We start from the raw sequence: 18,387 nt of genomic DNA on the forward strand, positions 1-18,387 counted from the left end.
TAATCACCAAACATGATCAAAATTATAGAACAATGGATAATTGTTATAAATAACAAAATTGCTGGAAATATTTTCAAATATAGCAAAATGTCACTGCCTATCAATGATAGACGGTGATAAACATTGATATTTGTAAATAAATTCGTTTTTCAATATTTGAAAATGGCCCTAAGACAAAAGACCTTTAATATTAATATTGTTGTTTTCAAAACTTATTAGAGAAATATTGTTGTTTTGGGAGTTCGAGGCTAGAAGTCGAGGGTTGAGGATTCGACTAATGTAGAGGTCGAACGTTGAGAACTCAACAAACAAAGAAAAACTTGGAAACAATACGTTAATTAGGGTTGTCGAGGGTTGAAGTTTTGACTTATCGAAACTTCAACCCTCGATAAGGAAAAGGAAATCTCACTAGTTTTGATGTACATAAGTCAAAATTTCAACCCTCGATAAGAAAGATAAGTGGGTGAAGCAGATTGTAAGAGAGAGCGAGATTGAGAGTGAAATTGTAAGAGAGAGTGAGATTGAAAGCGAGATTGTAGGAGAGAGCTAGACGCATACATTCCATAGACGTTGGAGATTGTCCCATCCTACAATCTCGCTCTCTCCTACAATCTCGCTTTCTCTTATAATTCAAAATTCTGTTATTGTTATTATTTTTTCATTAATGATTACTAACTTTTTTTTTCTCATTGGTCATGTATATATATTATATATTTCTATGGAAAATAAATAAATTTATTATATATTCAATTTTTTTATTATAGAGTTATACATTATTCTTTTAATTAACTTATACATTATTCTTCTAATTAACTTGTACATTATTCTTTTAATTAAGTTGTACATTATTCTTCTAATTAACTTGTACATTATTCTTCTAATTGAGAAATAAATATTTTTTTAATTGAGAAATAAATATTTTTTTTTTTTCAGATCATGGCTTTAAACCCAGAACCTGTTGATCCTGATGTTTTGTACGACCAGTCCATTCATCGATCATCTGTTGTATGGCGAGATCGTACTACTGGAGAAATATCTTGTAGGCGTCGAGAGGCAGTTCTCCAACGCACTATCCCGCTCCACCCTCGAATACTATCGCTACTGCGCACATCTGGATTCTATGGGGTTGCCAGATTAGGATTTATTCAGTTGGACTGGCATCTAATCATAACCTTGGTCGAGAGATGGAGGCCCGAGACGCATACATTCCATATGTCTGTTGGAGAGTGCACTATCACTTTACAAGACATAGAAGTGTTGTTGGGGTTACCTGTTGACGGTAGGTCAGTCACCGGAGTGATGTACGATGACTGGTTAGAAGTTTGTCAACTGTACCTCGGTGCAACCCCACTTGCCAACAAGATTAAAGAATCGAGGTTAAGTTTAATATGGTTAGGAACACAATTTCGTGAGCTCACAGATGATGCAAACGAGGAAACCATCATAAGATATGCGCGAGCTTATATACTACAAATGATGGGTGGAAGTCTATTTTCAGATAAATCAAATCATTTTGTTCACTTGATGTTCTTGCCACTGTTAGCTAACCTCCATGATGTTGGGCGGTATTCGTGGGGTGGAGCATGCTTGGCATGGTTGTATAGACAACTATGCAAAGCAACAAGACCTGAGGTTTGAGAGATAATTGAGTCTCTCATACTTTTGCAACTATGGGCTTGGGAGCGATTTCTAACAATGGCTCCACAACTACAACATGTTAATGACGCTCAGTTAGTTGAACGAGCCTACGATTCTCGGTATGTTGTTTTAATTCAATTTAATTTTTATATCATTGATCTAGTTAATTTAAATTCTAAATTATCAATTTAAAAATTTAGGTAGAGAGACAAATTTTGTGTGACTAGAACAACCACACATGTAGTCAGCCAGTATAGATACGTGTTTGATCTGCTTCAACCTAAACAGGTACATTATACTAAACCTAATGGATTATTTTATACACATTTTTATTGTATTTGTCTTTAATATTCTTTAATATAATATTTTGTGTTTCAGGTTATTTGAGAGCCGTACAAAATTATTATGCATACTTTACCTAATTTTTATACAAATGGTTAAAACATATGGCGGACAATGAGTCCTCTCATATGTTTTCACATTGGTGAGTGGCATCTTCTTGATAGGGTGATTGAGACAATTCGGTTTTCAGCAGAATGTCCCATCGTCTTGTAATACTGAACCCGTACTGCATGATATTGACCTAAGGACTGGAAATTGGTCCGAAAAAGTTGCACATTTGGTAGAGCGATGGCACTATCGTGCAAGGTTTATTGCAGTGGGGGTTTCTCTTGAACAGTTTGACACAGATGTCACTCCAAAATATATTCATTGGTATAATAATATCACAAGGTGCTACGTCACTCGTCCGGGTGCAGCTGTGGGTCATCTGGTAAATGAATATTATCTAATTATTTTTAATTTAAATTTATTTTAAATATTGTCTAATTGTTTTATAATTCACAGAGATCGAACAACCGTAGACTCCGTGAGGTTGCAAATGATTCGAACCAGGTTCTTGCTATATGTAGTGACAACCAAAGCTATATGGAGGAAATTCATTATATGTACGATATACCTATTGTTCCTCCACCAGCTCCTAGACGTAGAGGACCTGTTCGGGAAGAGGATGAGTTTGATGAGGTTGCACATAATGTGGAAGAGTTGCCCCTTATGATGCAGACACAGAGTCAAACTGATTATGTTAATCCGATGATGATGATGCCAGCATTTGGTTCAGGACATTATGACTCAGAGGTTAGTCCTTCGTCTTCATACGTGCATGGACATGGTCGGGGTCGTGGAGAACATAATGAATATTTATATTATGAAGCACCTGCAGAGGTACCAGAGCAACATCAAGAAGAACCCGAGCAACCTCAAGTTCGAAGTCGACGATGATAACCAGCTCGAAATCGACAACGTCCTCCTTGTAGGACACATTGATTTTTGTAATTATTTTTATATAAATGAGATATTTAATTTATATTTTTTTTATTTTTATGAGATATTATTTTTTTAATTTATTCTTTTTGTATATTATGAATAGTAATTATTTTGATATAGAAACTTTTAAATGTCACTAACATAAATAATAACATCAGATAGTCTAAATCTAAAAAGTTAGGTAAAAAAAACTTCAATATTCAAATTTACATATTTTAGATAATAATTTGGGGACATAATAAATCAAATCAACACTCAAAAACTTCACATACAAGTATATAAATAAGACTGTATTATCAGTCTTATTTTGGTACCAAGATTTTGATGGAGTTTTTTTTTTTTTTAATTATAAATAATAAAAAAAATATTTTAAGAAATTATTTTATAAAATGGAAAATTAAAAAAAAAAAAAAGGAAGAAAGAAAGAAGAAGGTAGAATGTGTAATAATTAAAAAAAGAAAAAAAAGGAAAATTTGTACGGATATCTCACTCTCGCTATCAAAATCTCGCGCTCTCAAACTCTCGTTCTCTCAAACTCTCGCTCTCTCTCAAAATCTCGCTCTCTCTCATAATCTCGCTATCTCTCTTACTCTTCCCTCTTTCGTTCTCTCCCAATACAAAATTATTTTTAACACATCAAATAATCAAATAATTATGAGTGTTATGAGGAAGGTCTTTCGTTCTCTTCACATCAAATAATTATGAGGAAGGTCTCCAGAATGATAATTAAACAGACTCAATAATAATGTTAGGGTAAGGTCGAGGGTTCAAAATTCGACCTATCTAGGTCAAATTTTCAACCCTCGACTTATTTTAAAAAAAAAAAAAAAACAATATTTTTACAAATAGTTTGAAAACAACAATATTTTCCTAAATAGTTTCTAAAAGGTCTATATCCTTTTAATTTTTCCTTAAGACAAATGTATTTTTAAAATTTTGTATTTTGTATTTTGTATTTGTATTGATTATTTGTTTTTCTAACAACTCCTTGGAGGAAACTACCATTGAAAGTGAGGGTAGGTGGATGATAAGGGTTGGTTCTAGAATCCAAAGCATATTTATAGGCAACAAACAAAACATTGTCATCCAATCATTTTCTTTCTTCCTATGGCTATGGCATTCAACATGGACCATCCAACCACTCAATTTTTTTCTAAGCCCAAACACATTGTATTCCTTATTCAACTTTGTGACAACTTATCCACCTCTTTCCTACATTATTATATCCCTCCCATTCCCATTCCCCTACCCCTTTTTTCTTTTTTTCTTTTTTTCTTTTTTTCTTTTTCTTTTTCTTCTAGGATATTGAATCCCTTTTTAGGGACATTGTAATAAACCCTCTTCCCAATTTTCTATTAACCAATAAATCAATTATATGTCCTTTTTTTCAATTAAAATAACTATGCTTCAATTCCATCTAAAGTTTGGGATATTTCTTCCATATATATATATTACTTGTTTTGCTTGCATGATAATAACTAATAACTTGCCTCTTCTAAGATAGGAATCTTTTTTTTCCTCTCAAGAGATGATTTGGGTCGTCTTTATTAATTGAAATATTAATATTAATTAAAAGGGTAATACTTAAGTGAAGTCCAGACTGCACTCATCTCCATGCATTCTCTTCAATCATAGAAGAAAACAAATATCTTTTTTAAAGAAAAAAACTTCTTACATGACAATATGATTGGACACTTAGGTGAGCTGCATAAATGAGTGCAACCAAGTATTTTTCTAACTAAAATTTTATTTTTATGTATTTTCAAACATTTGTAAATTTGGAATAGCATCTCAAAAGACTCAAACTATGCCCACCATAGAGAAGATTTGTCTTTACAACATATTTATTAATTAGTAGTTGAAGATGTGATATGTTTGTAAGATGTTTATTATTTATCTCCAAAGATTTTATATTTTAGTAATTTTTTTTTAAAAAAAAAACTTGGATGACCTTTTTTCCACTCATTATATCATTATAAATAGGTATTTTAGAAAAAAAAAATTACTAAAATGTGCAATTCATGCAATTTTTTCTTTGGAATATTAATTAATTGGTGACCATCAAAGTTACCTATAAATATGGATTTTTAAAAATGAAAATTCCCACAAAAATTTAAATGATATTTTTATTTAAGCCACCATTTTAGATTAATGGTTTGTCAACTCTTAGCCAGAAACTTCAAGGATGGGTATTGTTGAATATGTCAACCCCTCTTGGTTTATTATTTTATGAAATGATTGCTAATTATTCACATTATGTCACTAATGCCACTAATTATTTTTTTCCAACTTTATATTTTATTAATTACGTCATACATTAAATAAACATTGTACCAAGTTTATTAATTTATGATAAATCATATCAAATAAACATTGGCATAATAATAGAGTATATGCCCAAATGTTATTGTTATTCTTATTACTTGAAAAAGTCATATATGGCAACATGACCAAAAGAAAATAAGAAAAAAAAAACTTTTTTTTAAAAGAAGTGGTAATAAACCTAGTAATTGAATATGTCTTTCTTGATTGTTATTTAGAAAACATAAAAATTATTTTGTAAACAAATTCCTCCCCCTCCCCAAAAAATGAAAATTTTGAAAGTATATTCATAATTACTTTAACATTCCATTTATAAATTTTGAAAGTATATTCATAATTACTTTTCTCACATGAATACTATCAGGATTATTTGAGAGAATTCGATAAAATTTAAGATTTATTAGAAGTAGATAGATTAATTTTAAGATTTATTGAAAATTGTATGGACTAAAATTGAATAATAAAATCTAAAATAAAAAAATTAAAATGATATTTTCGCCTTTAATTTAAAAAGTGCAGGACAACTTGAATGAATAACTTGAAATAAAATAATCATATTAAAAACATGAGTAAATTCTTAAATTTTTAATAGTTATTTGAACATATTTTATACATTTATTACACGTCATTCTCTTAATTCTCTCACTAATCCACTTCAATTGGTCATCTGAATTAATTTACAATAAAGTTTATTATAAAAATTAATGATTAATTTGGAATATAATCAGAATGTACATGATGCTTTTAGAAATAATTAAAGTAAATATTTAATTATACTAAAAAAAAAGTAAATATTTAATTATTCACATAGATTGAAAAAATAAAATAAAAGCTTCATCATTTCATCAAGAAAATTCAATTGCTATGCTATTGGCACTTGAATTTAATTTCTACCATATGATGCATATTAGGAAATTTTCCACCTTGCAAGTGAGTCTCTTTCTGTGGGACTTCATTTTTCAAAAACCAATAATTAATCAAATAAATTTTAAGAAAATTAAAATCATATCCATTCAAATCAAAGTCTTCTCAAATATTATATTCCATTTGAACTTATCAAAGTCTAAAATGGAATTCATATGTTTTTCTAAATAAATAAATTAAATCAACAAATGGTATTGTTATGGAGTTTGGTTTTAAAATATATTTTTGTCCTAAATTACTAATAATTTGTCCATGAACTATATTTTATAACAATTTAATCTATTACTCTTAGATTATTAATAATTTTGGTCCTTAAACTTCAGTAGGTAATAATTTAATTCTTATATTTTAAATTATGATAATTTTGTCACTATCATAAAAAAAAATCATCCAAGAGTATCCATTTTTATTTTATAACCAACTTAGTCTTTATATAATTTATAAATAAATTCGTTCTCCAATCATTTAATCAAACTACACAAAATTTCGTGAAATCTTAATTATATTTTGTATGACAAAGACTAAATCATTACAAATTATAAAATTTGTATACTCAATTATTATTTATTAAGGTTTAAGAAATAAATTATTACTTCTTAATAAAAATATTCTTTAGGGATGGTTACAAATATAACAACCAAGTTTAAAGTATTAACAAATATAACACAATACAAAAAAAATTGTAAATATAACAAAATTTAGACAATCTATTAGTGATAGATCATAGCATTGATAGTTGTCTATCACTAGACCATATTATTGGTAGAAATCTATTAACGATATATCGTATAATTAATAAATTTTGCTATATTTGCGATTTTTTTTCAATGTTGTTATGTACTTAGTTATTATCACTAAAAATTATATCCACTATAATTACTCTATTTTTTTTAACTTTAATTATTTATAAATTATAAAGACTAAGTTATTATATAATGGAAATAAACCAAAGATTGAGAAGTTTTATTTTCTAAAAGTTTATAAATTATTGTATTATAATGAATAATGAAATTACAATATCTCTCCTACCTTTTTCTTTTTTACCATTTACAAAATTTTAGGCATTATGTCTTATTCTTAGTTTACTTTTGGTTTTTCATATACCATTTTGCTCAGCTACTTTAAAATTTTTGTTTGAACATTTGATCTACACCAATTTTTTTTTTTTTTTTTTTTTTATGGCATGTTCATAATTTCTTAATTTCATAAAAGGGTTGATTAGACATACTAGCATTTTAATAATTTTGGAGTTGGTAAATTACTATTTGAAGTTATATACATCTCTGCTTCACAAGTGTTCTCTCTCAAAATTGTCTTAACTTTAATTTGAAGTCAATTAAGTATATTAATTGGCATCTTTATCATTTGAGTTATACTCGAATCGATAATCAAAATATGATATTGAAAAAACAAAAAATTATGGTCTGTTTGGTAACTTTTTTTAAAAAAATAATAATAATAATAAGTCTATTTCATTTATATTTCTTACAATAATTTACATATCTCTTAGATTGTTTTCAAATATTTAAAAAAAAAATTAGTCAACTTATTTACAAATATATAATAAGATAAAGACTTATCAGTATCTATCACTAATAGCTAATATATGTCTATTAGTGTCTATCAAACAGTGACGTTTGGCTATATTTGAAAATATTTCCAATAATTTCATCATTTAAAATAATTAACCTAAGTTCTTTATAGATCTCTAAATTCTTCTCTCTTTGAGTTCCATTTATCCTCTCTCGATTTTTTTTTTCATTATTTCTCTCTCCTTAACTCTTGAGAAATTAACTTTTCTTTTCTCGGAGGAAATTGAGAAGTTAATATTTAGTCATGAGAAAAGTTGAAAGTAAACCATTAATAGATAAAGAGTTAGAATTGGATTAAGAAATTTTATTTTCAAAGTTTATGAATTATTATATTATAATTAATAATGAAATTACAATAGAGCCCTCTCATTTTTTTTTTTTTTACCATTTACAAAAATTTTGGTATTATATCTCATTCTTAGTTTACTTTTATTTTTTCCATACATCTTTTGCATATCTTTAACTTTTTTTTTTTTTTTTAAATGTCATGAGAACATATATAATTTTTAAATTTAATACAACGACGTACAAGCAATTTAACAAGTTTGGAGTGGGTAAATTACTATTTGAAGCTATACATATACGTCTCAACTTCACAAGTATTCACTTTAAAAATTGTCTTTAAGTTTCTTTTATAATAATAGGAATAAAGATAATAATTTAAATGTTGACTGATGACCATAATATGAAAAGTTAGAATATGAAAATACTTCACCTAAATTAGGTATGTCAAATTATTTTTAAAAGTATATATAATTTTATCTTTAATTATAATATAATTAGTAATTAAAATCTAGAAGTTCTTAAAATTAAAACTAAAATAAAATTTCACTGTACATAGTACGTAGATGCATTCATAAAATTGAAGGAAACTCTATAATGCAAATAAAATTTGCATGTATAAAAGTTTGATAATTCACTTCTAAAAATTATAATCAATAATGAAGGTTTAACAGGTGTATAATCTCGTCAACATGAGACGATCAAATCAAGGTCTGAAGTTCGATCTTTCTAAAAGTTAATAAAAAAAAAAAAAAGAGTAATGGTTAATAGACTTTTAAAAAAAAAAAACTAAATAAATAAAGGTATAAAAGCACACATAATTTAATAAATTAGAGAATGGGAAAAAGTTAGAATATAAAAATTTTAATTATGAATAATACATCTTTAATTATAGAATTTAATTTGACTGCATTGGAATTTTAATTATTTGAAATCTCTACCAGAAGAACTCTCTTATCTATTCATTTATTCGAAAGTTTGTATTTCCTCTTGCTTGGTTGTTCTTAATTTTTCAATTGTATCTTCTCCCCTTGAGAGAAAAAAAATTTATAGCCTAAGCTTGTTTGTTTTATTTTTTAGTTTAATTTAAAAATTAAATCTATAAACAATCATTCCATCTTTGGTATTATTTTGTTATCTACTTTCTATCGATATTTTCAAAAATTAGGCAAAAATTTAAAAACAAAAATGAAAACTATTGTAAAAAATTGAAAAAAAAAAAAACAATATTCATTTTCAAATGCCAAATAATTATCAAACGAGTTTTTAATTATTGCATGAATTATAAAATAGTGTTATTTGAGAACCACATATCACTTCATATATAATTTATTCCATTGTAAGTATAAATTATCGCAATATTCATTATATGCTCGATTTTTCTAATAAAAAAAGTAATTTCAATATAGAATTATATTGATCATCAATATAAGAATAAATTCAAATATTATTTATACAAAATCTGGAGACTAATAAAATATTTTGAAGTTAGAGTGTAAGTGTAATTTTTTAAATTCAATGGTCAAAATAAAATAAAGAAAAAAGTTGATAAAGAATTAAATTACAATAAATTATATATGAATCAAAATATTGTGTTGGTGAAAATTGAGTTTTTTAAAAGAAAGTTGACTTTTGAGAATCTCATATTGGTTAAATTAGGAAATGCACTCTCCTTTTTATATTCTCAAGTTGGACTTTGGATTTGAGTCCAAGGTACCCATGTTTTAGAGAGAGCGAGGAGATAGACTAATGTGGGCACGATGGAAATCCCACACGTGTGCCGTTGTCGTCTGACCAGGCGTGTGTAGTAAAATTTTTATATTTTTATTATTTTATAATATATATTTTTAAATTATTTATCAAGAATTTTCCTTCTTAAATGGAGTTGGTCTTTAGTCGTTGCCGCATCACCCGCGTCCTTTTACACGCACATTCAGTGGCTGGCCGCACTTTCTTCTCTGACAGTTAGGTTTTGAGTCTTATAAAAGGCACAACCCTTAATGCGTTTGATCATTTTTCATTCTCCCAATGCTCTCAATCACTCCCTCTCTTCTTCTTTTTTTTTCCCCATTTTTCGAGCAATCTAGTCTGAAGATGTGAGTTCCGATCGGTAATAGTGTATTTTCGATCGAGTTTTTCTTTTTTGGGTTGTTTATCCTAGGGACAACATGGCAGTATCATTAATCTGCTTGTACACTTGTGCAGAACTACGAAACATCTTAAAGAGATTGAGATTCGCAACTCAATCTGTAATGAGCTTCTGTTTTGCATGTTCCATTCTTTGTCCAACCACCGATTTTTGACCATTCGTTACTGTCCCATTTTATTATCAGAGTATTTTCGTATCCAACATATTGATATGTATGAAAAGTCCATATCAAATCTACATCATAAAACAAATATTTGTGGGGAAAAAAAATCAGAGATCTCTCAATTTCCCAAATATAATTGGTCCTTCAACACTTAACCCTATATCGGGCCAACTTTAACTATCAATGGAGGGGACAAGGAGAGAGAAAGATAAAATGAAGATTTTTTTTTATTATTATTAAATTACATATTTAGTAACTTATAATCTACGTTTGACATGGCTGATAAAGATTTAAGTTTATATATATATATCCGATTGATGAATTTATTATATGCAAAATTAAAAGTTGAAAGAGTTTAAATGAATACTTAAAAGTTTATAAATTTAATAGGTAATTTTTATAGGTTAAGAATCTATTAAACATTTTTCTAAAAAAAAAATCCATTTTTTAGAAAAGTCTATAAAAAATAGACTCAGAGAATATGATGAATTCATTTTTTAAAACTATATTTAAATTGTGTGATCTAAATAGCATAAATTTCGGAAATAATATTTTGTATGTTTTTTGTGTTTTTAAATAAAATCAAGTTAAATTTTGTAACTTATTTTTAAAATAAATTGAACAAATTCAAAGTTCAAACATAAAAATGAAACTTTTTCGAGACTATAAACATAATTGAAACCATTTTACTTTTGTTTTTATTTTCTTAAAACAAAGTTGTTTGAGAACAGACATATATTTTTGTTATCTGTGTTTTTAAAAATGTTTTCGAATCTACTAAGTAAATTATATTTTTTTAAAAAGGAAAAGATTGTAAAAACATTTTCTTTTTTAAAAACTCGTTTTCCGTCGTTTCCTCTTTGATTTATTCCTTTAAAATTTTGATCATATACCATCCTTAAAAGATATCATTAGTTAGAAATTATATTAATTTAAATCTTAAATTAATAATTTAATCAATTTAAATTTTCAATTTTTGTAAATATAATAATTTACACAATTTATTAAATTTCGTTTGGAAAAATCAATAGTTAAACTTATAATTGTATCAATTGAGTCATAAATTTTCATAAATAAATCAATTTAAACTCTCGATCAAATTTTCATTTGAGAGTAGTCCATGTCTTTACTCTACTCATCAATTTTGTAAAATCGACATTTAAAAAAATTTACACACTTTTTAAGAATCATTGCATGATCCGAAAGTAATAATAATGAAGGATCTAATTAAAACCATAGGTTGCCAACAAGAGCATAGCTCAATTAGCATAATGTCCATACCATCAACCTTGTGGCTAAAGAATGTGTAAATTGATTCACTTGCCAAAGTTTAAAATTTAAATAGATATAACCATTGGTTTGAAATTTTAATTGATTTAACCCCAAAACTTTAAATATAAATTGATATTTGTCCCAATCTTTTACCTCTCTCCAAATTTTCTCTCTACATAATTTTCTATATTTCTAGAATGTGTCCTGTAATTTTTGTATCTCGCTTCTAACACATTTCTCCATTTTTCTACCTTTTCCAATATTTTTTTTTCTCTCTAAACTTTTCTTTTTCTTTAACTTGTCTTCTAAAATTTCTATATAAATTCTCTCTCAATTCTAATAATAAATGTATCTCTAACTTTTTGCTCTTTTAAAATGTTTTTCTTTGTACACTTTTTCTTACTACAAACTTTCTTTGTTTTTTCTCATTTATATCTATTTCTCTAACATGCATTTTCTACCTAACTTTAATCTCTCTTAATTTTATTTTTTATTCAACACTTCTCTCTCTTTCCCTCTTAACTTTTTTTTTTTTCCTGTCTAAAATTATCTCTCTACATATTGTTTTTTTCATCTCACTAATTTTATTAATTAAAATATAACAGCTCAATGACTAAAATATTATTAAGTTATCTTTAAGTTGATCATGATTTAGATCCACACATGTGCAATTAAATGAGGGGTGGAAATTAAACCTTAAGTTTTCTTTTTGCTTTTTTTTTTCCTTGTCTCTTTTCTTTTTTCTTTTAATTCAACACGTAGAGATGAAGAGTCGAACCTCAAAATCTCAAACTTCTCTAATAAAAAAAAAAAATCTAATTCAATTGAATTATGTTCAAATTGATTCAATCTAAAATCTTTAAGAGAATAACTCATTTACTAATTTTGAAGTTAAGATTATGTCTAATAGTTTAATCATTTGAATTTGACGACGATTTATTATTTTTTCCCCTTAATCTCAGACACAAAAAAAATCAAGATCATTACAATACTTCCAATTTTCATCCATTAATTTTAAATATGCATCTTTTTTCCTTCTGTAGACAAAGACAAACATCTAAAATTTATCTAAAAATGAAATCACATTTATAGATTTTAAAAATAATTACTTCTAAAAGGTCAACATTAATAATATTAGTATGCTTTTCTTTTTTTAAAAAATATATATATAAGGCATGGGCAATGTTTTAAAACATCAGAAAAATAACCATATAACTTGAATTTAAAGGAAAGTAACTCTTTTTTTTATAGGTAATATGAGATGAGGCAGTTGATTATATTTCCAAAAAACTCACACCAAACTAAGAAGAAAAAGGTAATAATAGTAATTTCCAATTACGGAAATTACAAAAATTGATATATTTATTTATTTTTATATATATTTATATATAGTTTTAACCGAACTACCGGCGGAACATTAGTAAAATATCGCGATATATTGTCGGCGAACCGACAGCAGATTAAATGCACGCAAATCTAAGAGCGGGTACACTCACCCCACATAACATACGGACCTCGATAACCCGCCGTAAAAAGCTGCCACGTGTATATAGGAGCCGTCTGATTTTCGACACGTCATGATAAGGTTTTTGATGCAGTGGGTCCGTTTTGCTTGATGTTTAGCTGGCTTGCATTTATTGGTCTGTTTATTTAACCATGGGTGAACTCAAAACCCAACTCCCTCACCGTCACCCTCACCCGCGGGTTAAACTTCTTGCGGTGTACGGCTTCTTTCTCTCTCCTCTGTGGAGTGCGAATCCACTCGGCCACGACCCTCTTTGCTTATCAAACTCATTATCTTTCTTTTCTTTTATTTTTTTCTCTCTCTTTTTATATCTGTGTATTTTTGCTGTTGTGCTGTCGTACCTTGCCGGCGGCGAACGGAGAAGCACAGGCGGAGGGCGGCATTTTTGTCGGCGGAAGAACCAATACCATTTCGGGGTTTGAATTTAGCTTCCCAATTGGGGAGATCCCATTTGAGAGACTTTAATTGATCTGGGGATCGGAGTAGGAGTTGGGTGAGATTAGATGCGGCAGAGTCTTTTGGAGAGTGGGGACTTTATTATGGTAATGTGTGAAGAGTTTTGAAGTTTGGGTTTGTTTTTTCTTCCAATTGGGGTGTTTTGAATCGATTTGATTGATGGGTTTTTGTTCTAGATGCACTTAGATTAAGACACTGGGATTGAATCAGGGACGTACTTTGGGTATTTTGGTTTCTGGGTGTTGGATTTTCTGATCAGGCATTGATTGAACTCAGGGGAAATTGGGACGAACTGCTTAGCAGTGGATCTCGGTTTAGGAGGGGAAATTGTAGTTGTCCTTTTGTGTGTGTGTATAAGATGCAACGGGGGAGATCGAGATGTGTAGGATAGAGAGGAATAAGTGGACATTGAAGAGTTCTATGGCGATGGGATTGAAAGCATTGGGAGAGAGCAAAGTTGAGAAACTGAAGAGTTCAATGGTGTCTCCAAGGTCGAAGATGAAGCTATGGATGATCCGTGCAATGACTTCTATTTTGCTTTGGACTTGCATCGTGCAGTTGACTGCCTTGGGGGAGACGTGGGGACCAAGGGTTTTGAAGGGTTGGCCATCTTGTTTCACTCAAGAATCTGCATCTGTGGATGCGTTTGGTATCCCCAATAAACCTGTTCCAGTTCCCCCAAAAATAGTTCTTCCTCCTAAGAGTAAGTTCTTCTATGGTGGATCATGATTGTGTTTGCTGTATTTTAGGCCATTTTGTTGTGATTGGTAATTCAATGCTCAAAGACAATTCAAACCTCTCTATGTTAATACTTGTGTTGACTTACTTCTTTCCCTTCTTCTCATTCCTTTAGTATATAGTTTTTTTTGTTATCTTCTTTCTCTGTTCATGTTTTGGATAATCTTGTAGCATCTTCTTAATTTTCTTAACAGGTATAATTGTTGGTTAGTGTTTTGAATATTCATTCCCTCTTTCTCATAAGTTTGTGGTTTCATATGCTGGGTTTTAATTCAGATTTTGTTCCTTTTTATGTAGGAATCTATAAGAACAATGGTTACCTGATGGTCTCTTGCAATGGGGGACTCAATCAAATGAGAGCTGCAGTGAGTGGGAGCACATTTGTGCATTTGCTTTACTTGTGAATTGTGATATTGAGTGTTTACTTTTTTTCTCCCTTGAGTTTATGCTCTATCACCCTGGTGATTTTTCCTCCCTGTTATATGCTTCACAGATTTGTGACATGGTTACAATTGCAAGATATTTGAATGTGACACTTATTGTGCCTGAACTAGATAAAACTTCCTTTTGGGCTGACCCCAGGTTTGTTGATTAATCTTCTTAATGGATTCTGCTATGCTTTAAGCTTCCATTTCTAGTTTTGCAGGAATATTAGTTCTAATCTCTTATCCCCTTGAATTTGGCCTATGAACGTATTCTGTACCTAATGAGCTTTTTTCTGGATGATGTTGCAGTGAGTTCCAGGACATATTTGATGTGGAACATTTTATTACATCATTGAGAGATGAAGTGCGCATATTGAAGGAGTTGCCTCCCAGGCTAAAGAAGAGAGTGGAACAGGGAAGGATTTATTCCATGCCACCAATTAGTTGGTCTGATATATCTTACTACTATAATCAGGTCAGTTTTCTCTCCCCCACCAGCTCCTGATATTTGATATACCTTAACTTTCAAATTGCAACTGGCTCATATTATGATCTTTGTAACTTTTCCTGTTAATAGAAACTGCTCTTGGAATTTAGTTTCAAATTAGTCAGTATTGACTATCGTCTGTCTGTCTCCTCATTGTAGGTCCTTCCTCTTATTCAAAAACACAAAGTCGTGCATCTAAATAGAACTGATACTCGACTTGCCAACAATGGTCAACCTATGGAGATTCAGAAACTACGATGCCGAGTGAACTTTAGTGCTCTGAGGTTCACTTCCCAGATTGAGGAGTTGGGAAGAAAAGTTATAAAGCTCCTAAGGCAGAATGGTCCTGTTCTTGTTCTTCATCTCAGATATGAAATGGACATGTTAGCATTTTCTGGGTGCACACAAGGCTGCAATGATGAAGAGGTTGAAGAGTTGACAAGAATGAGGTTAGCCATCTACTGAATGATTCCAACTGTGACATTGGGCTGTAAGTGTAGATTTATTCACTTATGCAAACTCGTTATTCTGTTGGTAGATATGCTTATCCCTGGTGGAAAGAAAAAGTAATAAATTCCGAGTTGAAAAGGAAAGATGGTTTGTGTCCATTAACACCTGAGGAAACTGCACTTACACTGAGGGCACTAGATATCGATCCCAATATCCAGATTTATATTGCTGCTGGGGAAATATATGGTGGCGACAGGAGAATGGCTGCTCTTGCAAAGGCTTTTCCAAAATTGGTCAGTAGATGTTGATATAATATAAAACCACTTTAGCTCTAGTATTTGATTGTCTGTCTCATGAAGCCTTTTGGAATGTTGAAACAGGTAAGAAAGGAGACTTTGTTGGAACCTTCAGAACTTAGGTTCTTTCAGAATCATTCATCTCAGATGTCAGCATTAGATTATCTTGTTTCCTTGGAAAGTGATATATTTGTTCCTACATATGATGGAAACATGGCAAAAGTTGTTGAAGGTCACCGCAGGTACGGTTTGTCAACCAGGTTCATTTATTAATTAGCTTGTTATAGCAACGTAATTCTGCCTCAATCTTGAGCTTAAATAAAGTGCCATTTCTATTCATTCTGCTGCATTCTTGATGGCGTCTTGCTTAACTTTTCAAACTCTCAGTTACATTTTTGTTCATTTGAGTTGGTCTGAACTAATTAGCTGTTTTCTTTTCATCTTTTGTAGATTTCTGGGGTTTAAGAAGACAATCTTATTGGACAGAAGGGTACTTGTAGATCTGATAGATCAATACAACAGAGAATTGCTTAACTGGGATGAATTTTCATCTGCAGTGAAAGAAGCTCATGCAACTCGCTGGGGGAGCCCTACCAAGAGATTGGTCATCCCAGACAAGCCTAAAGAAGAAGATTATTTCTATTCTAACCCTGAAGAATGTCTGCAATTTTCGAAGGAAGGATTGAGTAGTACATGATTTACATAAATATGCGGAGTTTGTGATTACATTCCACCATTGCTCTCTCAGCTCTAGATTTTATTACCAAAGAGATATTTAAAATAGAGTTCCCCCACATGCATTCTGGAAACTATGAGAGGTCAACTTCAAAAGAATCATACAGAATCTGTGGATTCAGCTGGAGAACATGTTTGATGTTAATGCTATATGCAATTCCTGTATAGAAGAAGAAGAAGAAGCTAACCTGCCATTTGGAGAAGAAGACAGCAGGTGAAGTTAGATTGTACACAGAAGAAGACGCAAATACGAATGCGGTTTAGTGCATCTACAATTCATGTAGGGGAAGGTTAATCTCCCCCAATATTCACGTCTTATTTTCTTTTCTTTTCTTTTTTTTTCCAATTTTTTTGTTTCTTCCTTTATGATCAACCATCAATCATGTTATTTCGATATGTTATGTCATGATATACAACAAAATACAGTATATTTTCACAGTTAAACTTTTCTTTCTTCCTGTTGATGGCTTGAATCTGTTAATGGAAAAGGGGCAAGTGACTGTTTATTTTTGAGTGACAGAGAATGTTTTTGACTTGGGGGAAGGGAGATTCTTTTAGCGAGCAAAATAAAAAGTTCAATTCAACCAAGCAGGGGTCAATTTTCTTCAATGTTGAAGAAAAATCTTATTTTACGCACATGACTTCTTACCCAATTTGGATCAGTTTTCTGAATTGACCATTATGTAAGATGGTTTGATGGGTTCTGTTGGATAGAAGAATAAAAGGGTGGTTGTAATTATAGTAATTAGGTTCAAAGCATTAACATATAGTATAATACAAAAGAATTTGCAGATATAACAAAATTCAAACTTAGTTGTTAAGAGTTTGATAGACTATATCAATAGGAGGAGACTCTAGCACAAATAAATTTTGAAATATTTGTAATTTTTTAAAATGTTGTTGTACAATTAATTATCATTCTTAAAATATTATCCATTACAATTTTGTAGAATTAAAAATAATGGGCCATCTCTTAACTAGACTGATTTCCTTATTAAACAAAGTGCTTTAATTGGGAAGTAATAGCTGCATTTTGTTGGTGGAAAATGAATTCTAAATGCTAGGAGTTGGTAAACAATGTGTGGGGGCAGTCCCAAATTTCCTTATGTTTTTCAATTTTTATTTCTTATTGGTAATGTTTTTTTAGGATGCTTTATTCTCAGAAAGTGACAAGAGAACGGAGGCTTTTATTGGTTAAAAAAATGGATGCTTTTTTATTGGTTGGTTGCTTGGTTATTGCCCCCATTAGTCTTCTTTAAAGAGTAGGCTTGGAATTTAGGGAAGTGGAAGAAATCTTTATTTAAAGGGAAAAAAAACCAATAGATTCTTCGTTTAGCTTAGTTGGTAGAAATAAAACAGAATTAGAGTGATGAACAAGAAAGGTGGCTTCATAATTAAACCAAACACTAATTTAGAATATATTCCTTCTATTATTGTTAAATTTTGTCACTTTTATATTTGTGTTCTCCGTTGACTATGCCACCTTAATTTCCAAACCTTTTAAACGCCAGTTGTTGATGGTAGAGACAATCAGAATAAAGATTTAGACAAATTTGAAATTGACATAAATGTGAAGATACTAGGATGAAGGGTATAATTTCAATTTC

General features: G+C 29.8%; 1 protein-coding gene across 1 annotated transcript; it reads left to right on the forward strand.

Annotated features, from left to right (window-relative positions):
- Positions 1-12,021: 12,021 nt before the first annotated feature.
- On the forward strand, positions 12,022-17,224 carry LOC120072194 (rhamnogalacturonan I rhamnosyltransferase 1-like). Its single transcript, XM_039024601.2, has 8 exons — positions 12,022-14,352; positions 14,685-14,752; positions 14,881-14,969; positions 15,122-15,287; positions 15,459-15,748; positions 15,838-16,042; positions 16,130-16,287; positions 16,496-17,224. The coding sequence occupies exons 1-8, from the start codon at positions 14,028-14,030 to the stop codon at positions 16,740-16,742; spliced, it is 1,548 nt and encodes a 515-aa protein (XP_038880529.1). The 5' UTR covers positions 12,022-14,027; the 3' UTR covers positions 16,743-17,224.
- The last annotated feature ends 1,163 nt before the right edge of the window (positions 17,225-18,387 follow it).

This window comes from Benincasa hispida, chromosome 2, assembly GCF_027475165.1.
Source record: "Benincasa hispida cultivar pf3 chromosome 2, pf3_genome.v1.1, whole genome shotgun sequence".
Classification (NCBI taxonomy): Eukaryota; Viridiplantae; Streptophyta; class Magnoliopsida; order Cucurbitales; family Cucurbitaceae; genus Benincasa; species Benincasa hispida.